The sequence below is a fragment of the Nannospalax galili genome, unplaced genomic scaffold (genome assembly GCF_000622305.1).
Source record: "Nannospalax galili isolate Female #2095 unplaced genomic scaffold, S.galili_v1.0 scaffold293, whole genome shotgun sequence".
In the NCBI taxonomy this organism is placed as follows: Eukaryota; Metazoa; Chordata; class Mammalia; order Rodentia; family Spalacidae; genus Nannospalax; species Nannospalax galili.
Genome location: NW_008337147.1, coordinates 5,852,052 through 5,869,475, shown reverse-complemented (window position 1 = coordinate 5,869,475; position 17,424 = coordinate 5,852,052). Strand labels below are relative to the sequence as shown.

The 17,424-nt window shown below is 35.4% G+C and overlaps 1 protein-coding gene across 2 annotated transcripts in view; it reads right to left on the bottom strand.

Moving 5' to 3' along the window:
* Cadm2 (cell adhesion molecule 2) overlaps positions 1-17,424 on the bottom strand; it is a 1,155,779-nt gene that overhangs the window by 361,279 nt on the left and 777,076 nt on the right. Inside the window, exon 2 of one of the 2 annotated variants that reach the window (XM_008832226.2) lies at positions 4,560-4,586. The exons of the other annotated variant lie outside the window; for it this stretch is intronic. Coding sequence (XP_008830448.1) covers positions 4,560-4,586 — 27 coding nt within the window. The remainder of the gene's footprint in view (positions 1-4,559; positions 4,587-17,424) is intronic. 2 annotated transcript variants of the gene reach the window in all.

Here is a 17,424-nt window from a genome sequence, read left to right as displayed (position 1 = left end):
TGTTCTGTGTGCTTGTTTTCTATTGTGAGTGTGTGCCTGTGATAATGTGTTCATATGTTCATATGTGTGCAGATGTGTGTGAAGAATAGAGGGCAGCCTTGTGTGTGTGCATCTTCGGAAAATCTTCCAATTTTAAGGGTTCACTCACTGGCCTGGGATTTATCAAGAAGGATAGGTATGAACTCCAGGGATCCTCCTGCTTCTGCTTCCCCAGCACTAGGATTACAAGTGTTTGCCTCACGTAGAGTATATTTTTTCATGGGTTCTAGAGATTGAATGCTGCTTGTAAGTGACTTCTGCTTTGCTGTAAGCACATTGCTGGGGCATCTCACCATTTCTCAGATCTACATTTCCAAAAAGCAACAGGATTGGGTCATTAGCCTCCCTTTGACGAAACTACATATTGAATTTCAGGTTAGCTGAGATTCCAGGGAGACCCTGTCTCAAAACAGAAGAAGAAGATAATACATACATATACGACTGCCCTAAGATATGCTGATTGGTCACATAATTAAAAAAATAAAAGAAGTGCGTGGAGAATTAAAGTAGTTTTCTATCTCATTACTTGCCATGAATGACTGCAAGTGAACTCTCTATAGATTCACAAATCAAAATTCTTTGAAGATTTAATAAAATTACACCAACATTGGTGAAAAATCTGTGAATCTGTGGATCAACAACGAATTCCTTCTTTTAAAAATAAAATGAGAAAACATTTTTTTCTTCAGTCTTCCAGATCATCCTGTGTTTGCATGATACCTCAAGGACAAATGAAGGAAAGATGAATCACCCCAAATATTCCATGGAAAGTAATGTCTCAGCCAGGAGAAATTAGTTAATTTTACACAGCTATTGCTCTTGTGCTACCACAGTTTTATTTTCATCTTATTCACATTTTTTTTCGTTTTTTTTTTTTTTTTTTTTTTCGTCTTTTTGAGACAGGGTCTCCCTGTAGCCCCAGCTGTCCTGGAACTCACTATGTAGACCAAGCTGGCCTTGAACTCACAGAGATCTGCCTGCCTCTGCCTCCCGAGTGCTGGGATTAAAGGCGAGTGCCACCACGCTGGGCTTATTGACATTTCTATTCCTGTTTAAAGGCTATTTACTTGACCTAGATTGGGAAAGAAATGCATTGATCAGCTCTGTCAGTTACCTTTCATGTAAATGTACATCTTTTTTCAAACATTGGTTAGAAGTTAAATTTTTATCTGAAGTACAATTAATTTTTTAAAAATGTATTTCTGGCCTTTATAAAATCTTGTTCAAACAAAGAAAGGACATTAAAAAAACCTGCATGAAATCTCCTTGCTTATTTGCATGCAATTGGAGAGAGGATATTTAAACAAAATGAGGATCATGCAACAATAAGGAAGGTCGTCGAGGAATTTAAAATTAAACTAGGCCCAGAAGTATGCTTACATGTTAAAATTACCTAGTGTTTGGTAGGATTTACAGGTATATCCCTCAATCATGTGTTTATTTTCTTACACTGAAGACTTCTATCTATTGGATTAAAATTTCATTTATTTTTGCAAATTATTAAGTAAACACAGACATCATCAGTACCAGGGGCTTTTTTTTTTCCATACAGAAAACTTCATTTTTAATATAATTGACATTAAGATGTTTGCACATGCATTTCTAATCTCTATATATCAGATTATTATTAGTCACAGTCAGTTATTTTCTGAGGTCATTGGCATCTGAGAATGGATATAAAGTCATCAGGTAGATTTCAATGATAATGCTTTTCACATTTACTAATTATTAAGGAGCAAATTTTTATGTTTTGAAGAATTATTTTTTAAGCATTTAAAAAAAATTTAATAACAATATGATTAGAAGCTTTTCACTACAGCTTTAATATATTCAGTAACACACTCCAGAGCAAGAGTATATCTCTTTCACAAGTGGGTGCAAGTTTCTAGGTTCACAGTTGAATTAATACAGTCATATATTATTGAACTCAGTATAAGCCCTGTAAGACATAAAATTGGATGAGTTTTTAACCTTTAAAAAAAAATTTCCATTTCATTTTAGAATATATTTTTCGTTGCAGAAGGACTCATTGTTTTTGCGAACAACACTGAGATGTTGGCGCTTGTATCTCCAATTTGTATGTATCTATTACCAGTCATAATCGGTTGCACTTGGATCCTTAGTGCCTGTGTATATCTCCAAAGTAATCAGGCAGACTTCAATGGTATTGTCCACCACCTCTACCAATCAGCATGACACAAACCTCCATGCCTTCTCCTCAAACATAATACAGCCTTTAAAAATTTGTTGATTTTGTGTGTGTGTGTGTGTGTGTGTGTGTATCACACAGAACATCCCAAATCATCTCATTCGACTATACACTCACTTCCCAGAGAGCACCCTCCCATAGCCTCCCTCCCCCGACTAAAGCCCTTATACTCTGATATCCTTGCTACTGTCTGCCGTGTTGTCGGCTTTATGTAATGAAATGGAGTAATGTTAACCTATGATTGCTCCATTGCCTACTGTATAATCTTCAGAACATTACCCTCTCTTCTTTCTTACAAAAATGGAGTACTTAATTCAAAATGTCTTCTCACTGTGCTGAAATAGATTGTTCTTACCACCACTACCATGTCTTACACTACACTTACACTAATACTTTTTTATAGACTACATTTTTCTGTGCATAACATAGCCATCCTTTAAGAACTATTTCATGTTCTATCTCCCACTTAAAGACCTCCCCAAGTCATACATAGCATTACTTATACTCATATACTATACTCCACAATTAGCATGTTATTATAAACTGTTCTTTAATCTCCATTCCTAAAAATCACACCTCGTAACCTTCTGTTATAGAAACATACTATGTTTGTAAATTTATAAATATGCTCATTATCAAGTAATATCTTGTTTAGATTATAAATGTATTTCATTCAGTCAGTCACTCATTTTTACCTCATGTATTTGAGTGTTTTTCCTGCATGTATGTACATATCTCCTGGAATTGGAGTTATGGATGGTTATTAACAGCCACATGGGTGCTGGGAACTGAATCCCAGTCCTCTGCAAGAGCATCAAGTGTTCTTAACCTCTGAGCTATCTCTCCAAGTTTCCATGAATATTTTTTAATTGTCATTTTCATGAAGTAGACAAAAAAAAAAAAATCACTGTGCCTAATTTCATTCAATCATCTGCCATGTTTACTGGAGCAAGAAAATAGGCTAGGTTTGAGGACATAAGAAAGGTGGTAATAATTTGCCATCTCAGCCTTTATAATTGTAATATTTGATAAAAAAAATGTATTTCCTGTAAAATTGCTGAAAACAAATACTTGGCCTTAGGAATAGGAAGCAGTCAACACTAAAGGCTGGATTTATTAAGGTGTTACAACTAACTGTAAACGTAGAACTTGACTCAAAAGATTTTAAAAAGTAGCTTAGAATATTTAAGGAAACAGAAGTATAATTTTATTTTGGTGCTTGGAATTGAACTCAGAGTCTCATGCTCTGAGAAAGCTTCCTGCTACGGAACTATATCTCAGTCTGTGCTGAATAGCTACAGTTGTCAACTTAACACAACTGGGTGGAAGGAACCTCAGTTGAGGAATTTCCTCCCTGCCTCCTTTGGCCATGCCTGTGAGGCATTTTCTGGATTGAGTGATGTGGGAGGGGCTCGGCTCAATTTGGGTGGTGCCACCCCTGGCCTGGTACTATTGTGTTATACAAGAAAGCATGCTGAGCACAGGCTAATGGAGAAATGCAATAAGCAGTGCACCAGGTTTCCACCCTGAGCTTCTGCCTTGGCTTCCATTGATGATGGACTGTGTACTGCAAGCCAAATATACCCTTTCACTCCCAAGTTGGTTTCAGTCAGTGTTTTATCACAGCAATAGAAAGTAATTAGGACACAACCCATAAAAGCATTTTAACTATATAAAGTACTCTGGGAAATACTAAAATGTAATTCATAAACTGTGTATCCGCCACACACTATCATTCACGTATTTACAATGCTTCAAATCCATAAATGCTTGAACACATTAAGCCAAGTCCTTTGCTCTTTCATGGAGATATTTTAGACAAGGACTAAGAGTGTCCCATTCAGGAAATTTTATTTTCAGTTATCTAACCAACAGAAAATTAATGCACCTTTGAAACAAAAGAAAATTGCTAAACATAATTCCATAGTTTATAATTATAATATTTACTTTTTAGAATGTTGAATTTTTTTCACATAATTCTATAAAGACAGGAACCATATTGAGGCATTACATTAATGTCATTTTATGTCATATTTTATCTAGCTCTAAATTTTTTAAGGAAACAAATTCATCAGACAGAATTATTCCATAGAATAAGGTACAAAAATATTACATTCCAACAACCATGCAAACACAGACATGCATCAGATACTAAACATTAAATTAATGTATTTGTATTTGTAGAAACATTAACAATACATGCAGAGCAAAATAAGGCTATCACCAACAAGAGATTCAGTTATTTATGAGAAATTAGAAGACAGAGTAGGAAACAAATCATGATGAATCATGCAGAAAAGACTAAGCTCACCTTTAACTTTATTCTTTGAAGCAGCAGCTGGTTCCAAGGAAAGGTTGCACAAGAAGAAAGAGATATATTAGATGTTAGATAGAACATCCCACAGGAAAACAGACATGCCATTAACGTTAGTTAAAGCTGAGGAAGACTGTATGTATGAAAATAAAACGTGATTAATATAGTTTATTAGTACATTATTAAAATTATTGATTAGTATGATTTATTAAATAGTATGAGGTAATCCCAAGCACAACATCCCAAATTCCGTTTAAAGAATACATGGATCTGGAGAGATGGCTCAGCAGTTAAGAGCACTGACTGGTTTTGCAGAGAACCAGGGTTTGATTCCTAGCACCCACATGGAGGCGACGAACTGTCCTTAACTCCAGTTCCAGGGGAATCTGAAGACCTCTTCTGACCTCTGCGGCATTGCATGATACAGGAACACTCACATACATGCAGGCAATACACTCATACACATACAATAAAAATAACAAATTTTTTTTTTAAAAAAAGAATACACATCTTTAATTTCATATTTTTTCTTAGCTCAAGTTTTAATTAATAAAATTTTAAAGAATATTCATGAGCCTATTCTGCCTCCCTAATCTCAAGGATCATTGCAGAAGAGGGGGTGGAAAGATTTTTAATAATCAGAGGGGGTGACGACCACAAGGAAACAGAGATTTCCAGACAGCTGACCAGTTACACACAGCAGCTGAACTCACAGAAATGGTTTACATCTTGCATAAGTCTCATGCAAGTTCAAATCAGATAAAATACCAACGTAGAGACATGATAAGAAGTCCCAACCCAACCTAAGGAACTTTCAGTAACTGATGACACCTAAGAGATGGAGTGACAGCCTCCTCCAGGGATGAGACTCTTGGTAGGCTTGCTAGGCTCCAGTGGATGAACTCATGCTGAGGGACATGTGGGCACACAAATCAGAATCTATAGGCCGTATTGCATATTAGCGGATTTCATTGAAATGGGCAGGTGCCAGAGGAGGGAGGTGCTGATGGGGGAGGGGCTCTAAATACCATCACATTATATTGTATAAAACTATCAATAATTCTATAAAAAATTAAAAAGAATACTCATGAATGATTTGAATACATTTAATAGTATTTAACAATGAACATATAACCCATGAGGTATGAAGCTTTCACACGGATGTGTAGTTTGAGCATTTTACATCATCCAGACACTGAGAACAGCTCTTCACAGATGTAGCAGGATGAAGGTGACAGAGCTAGAAAGGAACAAGTTTAGAATTTTAACATTGGTGTATCTAACTCTAACATTTCAATCTCAGGCGTAGGGACTGAAGGAACTAAGACACTAGGTAAACTACAAGTGCAAGCTCTATAGCAAAGCTCCGTTCATTCCATATGATTTGTTGGCCTTGGCCCAATTTGGCACTTGGTTGGCTACATAGCTATGAAGTTTGAAAATTCCGTTACTTTAATTGGCATGATTCCTTTAAGAAGTAGAAATTTATGCTTATTTATATGTAATGGAAAACAGTATTTGGGGAAGAAGTAAATTTTATGAGGAAATTAATTAATCCTGTAGGCCAGTCCCTCCGTCAAAGGATGACTTCCCCTCAAAGTGCATAATTAGGTGCCTCTAAACCCTTCTGAAATGATACTTTCTGCTCTGATTAGATATGATTTACAAAAGAAGATTGAAAGAGGAGGGATTGTTTGTTCACTTTCTATTAGTGTTGAAGCAAGCAGCTATTTTCTAACTGGGTGTCTTTGTTTCTTCATTGCTGTGGCAAAATACTCTAACCACTAGCAACTTGGGGAGGAAAGGGTTTATTTGTCTTACATCTCCCAGGTCACAGTTCATCATGGAGCCCAAGGTAAAATTCAGGGCAGGAACCTGGAGTCAGGAGCTGGAGCACAGGCCATGGAGGAACACTGTTTACTGGCTTGCTCCCCTGGCCCCTGCTCAGCCTGCTTTCTTATGCTACATAGGCCCACCTGCCCAGGGGTGGCACCACCCACAGTGTGCTGGGCCCTCCCACATCACTCATCAAGAAGATGCCCCTCAGACATGTCCACAGGCCAGTCCAATAGAGGCAATTCCCCAATTGAGGCTTCCTCAACCCAGGTGTGTCAAGTTGACACTAAAGCTATCCAGCACACTGGGAGATATGGATTTTCCAGTTCAGAGGACTGATGTGTTGTGAAATTTAATTCAAATTTTAGATAACCAAACAGGAAATATATATGGAAAAGTTTTAGTTACATTTCATTCTTTGTTATAAGATATGAAGAAAAATTTCGAGATTGTTTAGTTCAATGTCAGACTACTTGCGTGAAATTTCATTTGTATTCAATATCATACTAAATATTTTCATACAAAAAGTTATATAAAATAAACCTGTTTCAGAAATTTTTATTAAATCTCCCTAAAATTCCAAGTGTTTCATTCATAACTTTAAAGTGGAACTTACTGTGGGGGAATACAAATGGTCACAAAACTGTTGTGTGATTTTTTCTGATTTTTTAAATATAATATGTATTTTTATTGAACTTCTGGGCATTTCGTAAAATACATCTTAATAATATTTAGTCCACCTCCCCCATCTGTACCCCCCATAGAGTGCCCACTGGATTTTATACACTCTGTCGTTTATGTCAAGGTATAATAAGCTATTGAATTTTTAAAATTTTTACATATTTTGATCACAATTAGAATGCCTCCCCAGTTTGCACCTTTCTTATAGTGCTCCTCCCCCATTCCAGACTTCAAGTCTGTGCCCACAAATGTCCTTTGCTGTACATCCATCTACTGGAGCCTTGTTAACCTATCTAGTATCACACCCTTAAAGAAAGCAACTCTTCCTCTCCCAGTAGTTTTGTGGTATTTTAAAGCTAAATTTGATGACAAAATTCATAAGCAAATTAATTACCCAATTATCACTAATGTGTATAGTATTAAGTCCAAATTTCACCCATTTACTTTTGCACTAAGAAATCTACTCTTTGCTAACAAATGGAATACTTACTTCATTTTTCAAGTACAAATTTGAAATACATCAATAATTATGTTGATCTAGAGAGTAGATAAATAACATTCACTAGGACCTGGATTTCATCTTCACAAACACAAATAAGTAAATAAAAAAATTGAAATGTTATTAAAGATGTAAACATCATTACTACTCTTCACTAGTCAGTTTCTAAAATAACCAGTGTTAATTTTGTATTGCATGATTACTAAAAAATTAATTATTTCTAGTTTAACTGTGAACATTAAAATTCACTTCCTATAAAAGTAAATAATGAATTCTTTGTATTTCATTTCCATAGAAAAGATCATATTATTCTAGTGTTCAGTCTTTTGTATTCACATTTTCCAGATTTCTGCATGATTATAACTCATTTATGTAGATAAATACATATTTTCTACATCATACACAAAATATGAAGCCATTTTTGACATAGCTTTTAGTAGTACTTTTTCCTGTTAATTAGAATTCTGTAAAATGCATCTGAATGAAATATTCCACATATACTGTAGAGTTCTTTTATTTCTATATCACAAAATTTTTAGGTGTTTTTCATATTTCAGTACAGAAAAAACTAACATTGATATTACCTTAAATTCTTCAGACAGAAATTTAGACACTGTATTGAAACAAAATATGGTAGCATATTGAATGCTCTCAAATGAGTAGAAACCAGAAAAACAAAGAAAAAATAAGAACAAAAAGTTCAATATTCTATATTGAAGACACACTGCATTAAAATCACTAAGAATTATTATTGCCTTAATGTTTCATTTTTATTGTTTTAAAAATTAAAAGAAACTCGCCTTTTATATTATACTAAATTATTTGACTGAATTTCAAGTGAAACATTCTACTACATTAATATACGGATTGGTTTATGTTAAGAGAAATTTTTCTTTGGCATGAGCTCAGGGAAAATATTTTCAAAACTCTTAAATTACTGAGAAAATAGTACATTGTAACAACAGTTGTAATCAATCTTTTATAGGAATTTGTTTTATTAAAAATTAATTAAGGGCTTGGAAAGATGACTCAGTAATGAAAAGCACTGGCCATTCTTGCAGAAGACCCAGGTTCAAATCCCAGCACCCACATGGTGGCTGACAACAGTCCATGACTCCAGTTCCAGGTAATTAGATGCCCTCTTCTGTTTTCCATGAGCATTGAAAGACACGGGGGCAACTATGTATGTGTAGGCAATACACTCATACACATTATATAATAAATAAAATATTTTAAAGTTTTAATGAAATATACTTTTAAAAACAAAAATACTTGTTTTTTATTGATAGAACCACATTAAATTATCAAAAGTTTTCATAACATACAGACAAAGAGGATTTATTCTTAGATTCTTGGGCACTAACCAAAATAAAATAGAAAGGAAAACAGAACCTCTATTCCTGTTGCTATGTGTGTTCAGGCAGCAAATACTAGAATAGGCTAGTTAGTATAATTGGAGAGGGACCAGGCTACCAGGCTTGTTAGCCCAATTATAATTCTCTGAATTTTCAATAAAAGAAGCCAAGATGACAGCAATACTGTCATAAATGTCATGCTCAATACTTAGAAGATTTTCCATTGTCAGCACAGTCCAATTATGAATCAATTGTAAAGTGCACATAGTACACCACCTAAAAGTGACTGAAAATTACCTTTAAAATGCTATTTTCACTGTACATAGTCAAAAGGAAAAAGAATTAAAGGTGTTTTGACCAGAGAGAAATTTTAGATATGATATGAAAATTTTTCTCTTTTATAACAAAAGTAGCAATTTATAGCTATTCCAATACTGTTGTTCACATTAGTTTTCACATAAGATTAATTATATTAAAATTGCAAATTAAAAATTATAATAATAAAGGAAAACATAATATTTAAGAAAATTTATATGAACAAAAAAGCTTTCTATGAGCCCTGAATAATTAGCTGAGTGGTTGTTATGATAATGAGTCTTTGTACTCTAATTTTCAATATGGTAATCAAAAAGTAAAAATTAATTCATCATATGTTACCAATTGTGTTAATCCCATTGAAGGAGGCACTTTGCTGGTTCTTTGGAAGAAGCATGTATTAATAATTATTTAAGAAAATGCTTCTCAAACACTATCACTCAAAACCTTATTACAGGGACCATTAACATGACATGAGGGCATGAGCAGAGAGATTAGATTACACTAGATAAATTTTACATCTTTGTATTTGGAATATTAATTATACTTCCCTTATTTCACTTATCATATTCACATTCACTGACATGATTTATAAGTAATTGTAATTTATTATCATCTTATTGTTTCTTTTTTATTGCTTTAAAAATTAAAAGAAACTCACTTTTTAAAATATTTTTCTTAATTATTTGACTGAATTTTAAATGAAACATTCTAATATATTGATTAATTTATGTTAGGCAGAGGCAGGCAGACCTTCATGAGTTCCAGGCCAGCCTGGTCTACATAGGAGATTCCAGGGCAGCTGGGACTACAAGGAGACCCTGTCTCAAAAAGACAAAAGAAAAAAAAAAAAGAAAGAAAGAAATTTTAATTTAATCAATAAATTTTAACTTAATCAACAATGTTTAACACTGTGTTATTAGTGCAGTTGTGTTAAGAGTGCTCACTAGAGTCATCAAGATGATATTTAATAAACAGCAACAGCACGGCCCATGTTTATTTAGAGCCAATGGTAAAGAACTTTTAAGTTTAAGGTTATGGGAATGTTACTGAAATATTTTAATATATTTTGCGTTATGTATTTTGATTCTTCCACGTGCAAACTGGCACACAGGGAGCATTGTTTCTTAGAAAGGAAGCAATAAAGTTAGAGCTTGTATTTTCTAAGCAGACAGATTTCTTAAATCTATGATTTAATTTTCAGTTATGTTGGATGCTTCCCTTGTCCCTAATACATTTGTAATGAAACAAAATAAAACAAAGCACTCCCATTGGCAGACCCTGTATATTATGATATTTTGAATCATCACTTTTAAGTATATAGTGCAGATTATACAAATAAATAACAGTAAGATTGCTATTACTTATGAAAAGAAATACAATAAAAATGAAGCTATCTAAAGTATTCCAAAATGAAGTGAAAGAATAAATGGCTTTGGCTTTCTCATAAAACTTTCAACTCCAAATCCAAACTTAAGCCTCACACAGAATGCTAATAAACATTTGAGATCCACTAAGTCAGAATATTCTTTATTATATAAGAAAGTATTTCTATTCTGAACCAGATGATTTTTATTTCCCTTTATAAAGAAGAAAATTGCAGCCAGGCATAGTAATGAACACTTCTTTTCTCTGAACTTCGGAGGTATAGTCATGCAGAGAGTTCAAGGCCAGTGTTGGCTACAGAGCAAGACACTGTCTTAAATATGAAACATGTATGTCATATATATGTCAAGTATATATGAAAATGACCCTATTTGGAAAGAAGTATACTAGATCTAATTTATGAAAACCAAATACCCTGTTACAATCTTTTAAATCATCAAAATTAATACTGTAGTAGACACCTATATTTACTGTTTTCCATTTTTTTCTTTCATATATCTCAAACTAAAGCGTTTTTCTACTATTAACTTTTAAAACAACTTCTTTAAAATAACATGTTTTTAAAATAACAAGTATTATTTGAATAGTCAAATCTTCTTTGTAATGTTTATTAGAATCATATGATTTAGAAAGGAAAACATTATTTTACTAATATCTACTATATTTTCTTTCCCTTAAATACAAAATTATATTTTATTCAGCTGAATATAGATAAAAAAGGAGCATACATTTTCAGAAGGAGAGTGGCCACAGTAGTAAAGTACATATTCCTATCTCTTAAAACATGAAACTGAACTACTCAAGCTAACCCTTTCATAATTTTTTTTTCTGAATAGCAAAATTCAAACAAGGAAAAGATGTTGAAGTTCATTGAAAATGTTTGACATAGAAATATATCCTATACAAGCTATAACTCTAGGGAATTAATTTTTTTAAATATTTTATTTATTATTCGATTTTATGTGTATGAGTGTAATGCTTGTATGTAAGTTCACTCATGTCTTGCAATGCCCATGGATTGCAGAAGAGGGTGTTGGATCCCGTGAACCTACAACTGGAGTTATGGATGGTTGTTAGCTGCCATATGGGTGCTGAGCACCAAACCCCTGTACTCTGCAAAAGCAGCTAGTGCTCTTAACTGCTGAGTGATCTCCTTAGACCTGAGTTAAATATTTAATGAGGGAAAATTTCTTGTTTTAGAAATACTTCCGCAGGGTAGTAGAAAGGAAATAAAAGAATGAGGAAATCAACATTCTAAACCCTTACCAAGTTCTTAAAGTCACTCATACTAGTATTATGAAAGGAAACAATACCAGACAGACAATGCCTTCACACAGAAAGACATAGCACTGCCTAAGAATGAAGTGCTACTTGATTATGTGTGAAGGCCCGAGCTCTCATCTGAAGTAGCATACTCAGATCTGGACCGGGAAGCCACAGTTCCCTGAGAACTTGGATGTTCTTCTGCAGTGATTTCTATCACGAGACTGACAGTTCCTTAAACCCTATTAAACATTCCTAAGTAAGCTTGTAAAACAGAGCTGTGTAGCTAATAAAGGTATAAGTAGAATGTTTAATAGGCATGGAAGGACAGGTACGATTCCAAAAAGGGCTGAGCCCTGGGAACACAAAGGTAGTGCAAATATCATAAAAGTACTGTAAATATCATGATGAGGTAATTTGGCTTGAGAAGAACATTTTCTTTTCCTCTTGTTGTACTATAAATAAGGTTGATTCTTAGAATAAAGCACGCCTCTGCATCCCCTGCATCCTGATTTCTTCTGCACCTATACCTTGGGGCCCCCAAGCCCATCCGGCATGAATTGTGGTCACTGATTGGTGACAATTATGTTCCAAAATATTCAAACATGGTATTATGGCTAGTCTTTGCTGTCAACACATAGGAAGAGACAACCTCAATTGATTAATTGCCATTAGATTGGACTGTGGGTGTTTCTGTGGGGAATTTTCTTGATTAGCAATTGATGTAGAAGGGAGAAGCTCACTGTGGGTGGTACCATCCCTTGTCAATTGGTTTTGAGAAGTATAAGAAAAGTAACTGAGCAAATTGGAGGATGCAAACAGTAAGCACTCGTCATCCAGTGATTGCTGCTTCAGGTACTTGCCTTGGATTCCTCCCTTGGCTTCCCTTGGTAATGAACTATAACCTGTAAACTAAAGTAAACTCTTTCCTCCATCAAGTTGCTTCTGGTCATGAACTTCATTGTAGCAATAGAAAACAAGCTAGAAAACCTGTTATTAGGGTTGGATGTTAAATGTCCAAGACAGGCTCCTGTATTACACCTGGCCTGGGTGCTGTTTTGGAGGGATATAAAGCTTTGGTCTTGTTAGCAAAACTGGGATTCTGGAAATGAGGCTGGATGTTTACATTTATTTTCATCTGCCCCAATCTTCTATTTTATATTTATAGTTATGATGTTAACAGAATTCTGAAGCTCCTTCCTCCTGGGACCAAGCTGTTCAAATCACTACACTTTCCCTGCTATGGTGGACTCTGTCCTCTAAATTATAAGTCAAACTTCATCATCCCTTAAGGTCCTTCTTTTAGGTCAGAGGGACAGGAAAAGTACCTAATACATTTGGAAAGGATGAAGCTTTTATAATAAACTTCTGATGTTAAATAAAACAATAGGTGGAGAATATTTCAAATCAATACAAAGAGAAAATTATTAAAATTTTAGGCAACTGGTTTATATATGAAATAAATCATAGTGAAAAATATCAGTTTGAGAGGGAGCCTAATATCCATACCCATGTCATCAGAGATAGAGCACATGTTTGCCCTTAGTTAAATCTTTATCACTGCATAGATACATAGAAATATAGATAGGCCTGGTTACTATCTATTGCTGAGACAAAACACTGATAAAACTAATTTGGGGAGGAAAGAATTAATTTTACTTTTCTTGACACAGATCACAGTTCATCACTAAGGAAAATCAGGGCAGGAGTTCAGGGCAGGGACCTGGAGGCAGGATCTGAAGCATAGACCATAGAAAAAGTCTTCTTACTTGTGCTCAACCTGCTTTCTTATACAACCAGGACAAATAGCCAAGGGGAGGCACCACCTACAGTGGGCTGAGCCTCCCACATAGCTCAATGATCAAGAAAATGCCTCACAGACATGGTCACAGGCCAATCCAATGATGGAAATTCCTCAGTTGAGGTTCCCTCTACTCAGGTATGTCAAGTTGATAATTGAAGATATCCACCACAGGAAGCTGTATACAGATATATGTTTTCCTTGGATCTTTATTTGAACACTGGATATTTATTATGCTAGTATTTAAGTGGGATAAGTGCATCGTGAATATTTTTGAATAACTATCCTTTTGTAAAATTACTTATGAGAAATGATCTATTATTTGAGTTTATTTAAAAATAATTTCAGGTATGTGATGCTTATCAGGGTTCCATTATTTTTGTGTATATCTGATAATAAAAATATTTAGATATACACTAATAAAATAAAAGCCATGTGTTTTTCTGTTTTAAGTATTACTATTTCTTGGCATCACTTTATCTTCAAATAATGTTGTAATACATATTAATACATTAAGCAGAATATTACTGCTTTCCTATTTATGATGGTATAGGATTAGTAAAATTATTATATTTGTAAATTACTTATGGTGTAAGTCAAATAGGCAACATTAAAATACTTCTGATTTATGAATTTTGTCTCAAATTCATGGGCAGTTAGTAATTCTCACTGCAAAGTAACAATGGTTTTTCTAGAAAGATGCAAGAAAATATTGATTTAACCTATTGAGACTTTACTCCTGTACAGTTTGAGATTTAAATAAAATATATGATAATATATCTTCTATGTTCCACATTTTATGTTAATTTACATATCAAAATAAATATAATTGTATTAAGATTTTTTTCTATCTGTAGTTGCAGGTTTTGTTCTATGTGTCTAAATTTGACATATTTATATACTATCTTATTGCATACTTATTCTTTTGTGCTCAGAATTCTCTTTATATTTCAAGAATCTGCCAATTTCTATATCTGCTTCTCTTATGCTATATTTCATATTTCCCTACAGCCTTATGAAAAGACAACAGTAGAATGGCATTTATCAGTTGGGGTTTGTACTTTTAGGCAGAAAATGACAGACAAATAAACCTATTACATAAATATTCCCATCATGTGTACATGCGCTTGTGTGTGTGTGTGTGTGTGTGTGTGTGTGTGTGTAGATTTAGACTACTATTTTCAAAAATTCACTTATGAGTTTTCAGAGTTTGTACTATAATATTGATATTTTAGTACTTTTTCTAGGAAAAAAATAATGCCTGAACAGTGTTTTAGTATTGAGAATGATTTTTAAAGAGAGAACCAGAGTATCACGTGGTAACCATATTCATTAACTGATAATTGTGGCAATCATTATCAGAGATATCTACTTGAAGCTCACATGTATCCCAAAATCACTGAACAGCATCAGCTGAAGGAAGGTAGTAAAAAAGGTGGGTCAACTAACAGATATAAGTTTCAGTATAAATAGGTAAATAGAAAAAGAAAGAGAAGTATCAAGCGGTTTGTTCAGACAAGTATTAGTTTTTGAGAGAGTGTACCCTGATTGAGAGTGGTGTGAAATTGAGGACTATGACTGGGCTGATCAAGTTAGGTAAATAATCACATAGGAAACATAAAACCAATGTTCCCTAACTTCTAATTACTACATAATGAGTTAATTCTGGAGAAGTTGTGCAATGAAGTAGGTGGTTAGGAATAAGTTAAAGGACCCTATTTAACCTGCATCTCCGTGGTCTCAGGTAACCCATTTAAATTCCAGGACATCAAAAGGTAATCATTTATCTACAAGGTCAAGTTCTTCCATGCATAAACACATATTCAACTACTTGTCTCTGCCCTCTGGCTGTTTTCCCTAAGGAGGAATTCCAGCCAGATGAAAGGCAAGAGCCATAATATGGTACACCAGCCTCTGCTGGGTCAAATTCTCCTCTGCCACTTCTCTGATTTCTTTCTGATTTACACATCAGTTAGGGTCATGATTCCCCAAATCTGAGTCATCTATACCAACACATCTCAGGAATAGGGGTCAAATGCATTTGTACATTTAGTAAGATATGTTAATCAAAGGAGCACTTACACCATATTTTTTATCAGTCCCTTCCAGAAACAAAATAAAGGTCGTATTTAGAAATGACATTTTCCAGACTATTCAGTCAAGGTGTCTAGTGGTTTCTGCTGTAATAGAATATAACTATACACTTCTGTGTCCCCGAGGGGTACTTGTTTCTCCGAGGGGTGGGGCCTGCTGTGGAGAATTGGCTGTGGAGAGTTAGCTATGGAGAGGGAGCTAGGGAGAGTTAGCTGCTGAGGGTGGAGCAGGAGCATTGGCACCATCTTGGCAGTGGAGGCCGAGGCACAGAAAAAATGGCCCTGGTGTCTTGCACGTGTGGATGCTAGAGGGGACATTTACTGACCTGGGGTGAGACCACAGGCCCATGAGGCGTGGACAAAAGCTAATGGAGACTGTGGGCAGAATGAGGACGCAATCTGGAAGGGTGGGCCACTGAGCCACAGAACAGTGCATTGGGTGTTTATCTTTTGTGGAGTGTTGGGTGTTTGCCTTTGTAAGTTACTCTGTTTCCCCTATACAGGATATAAACTATGAAAAATTCAGACAAGGATATGTTATATGGTTTGTCTAATAACACCAGAGCAAGGGACCCTAAGAGAACTCGAGCGACAAATTGGAGCAGCTGGCAGGTAGGCGGTGCTATGAATGATAAATCATGGGAGTTTGGAAATAGCTAGGGAGCTAATGACAGTACTGATATGGATCTTACAGTGGATTATAAAATATGTAACTAAAAAGGAACCAGCCACGGACGGACAAGCGTTGGCCACAGCTGTGTTGTAAAGGTGGGGAAATAGCCCAGTTTCCTGTATATAAAAATTTGTTAAAGGTTAAAGAAAGACTAGAAAAACTTTTACAGTCATGGGACACATAGAAGCCAGAGAGGGGATGTGGCCACTTTGCATAATAAAATAATTGCCAAAGGCAGGGGAAGCTGAAAAGGCTAGGGAGGTCCTGGCAGATTGGGTTGCAGAGCTTGAGAGAGAGAGAGAGAGAGAGAGAGAGAGAGAGAGAGGGAAAAAAGGGACATTTTAATTTGTGTTAGGTCTAAGGACTCGAAAAAAAGACAATAATGAAAAAGGAAACTGATAGGTAGAGACTGGGCGGGAGCAAGCAGGCCAAAGGCAGGGGAAGCTGAAAAGGCTAGGGAGGTCCTGGCAGATTGGGTTGCAGAGCTTGAGAGAGAGAGAGAGAGAGAGAGAGAGAGAGAGAGAGGGAAAAAAGGGACATTTTAATTTGTGTTAGGTCTAAGGACTCGAAAAAAAGACAATAATGAAAAAGGAAACTGATAGGTAGAGACTGGGCGGGAGCAAGCAGCGCAGATGGAGGAGGCACCAAGGCACAGATGGAATTCTCGGCGGGATACAGATTTATTTCGCATGGGGCACCTTTCCCTCGGGGAAGGGAAAGATGTCAGGGAAGGGAAGGATGTCAGGGAAAGACATCAGGGAAGGGAAGGATGTCAGGGAAGGGAAGGATGTCAGGGAGGGGCAGGGAAAGATGTCAGGGAAAGATGTCTGCTAAGGGAAAGATGTCCACTCACGGGTTGTGAGCTGGGACTTCATATATAGGGGCATTAGGGTGTGGAAGGGGGGAATGTTTGGGGGAGAAATCAGGGAGGGGGAAGCAGGAAAAGCCTGGCTCCCAGTC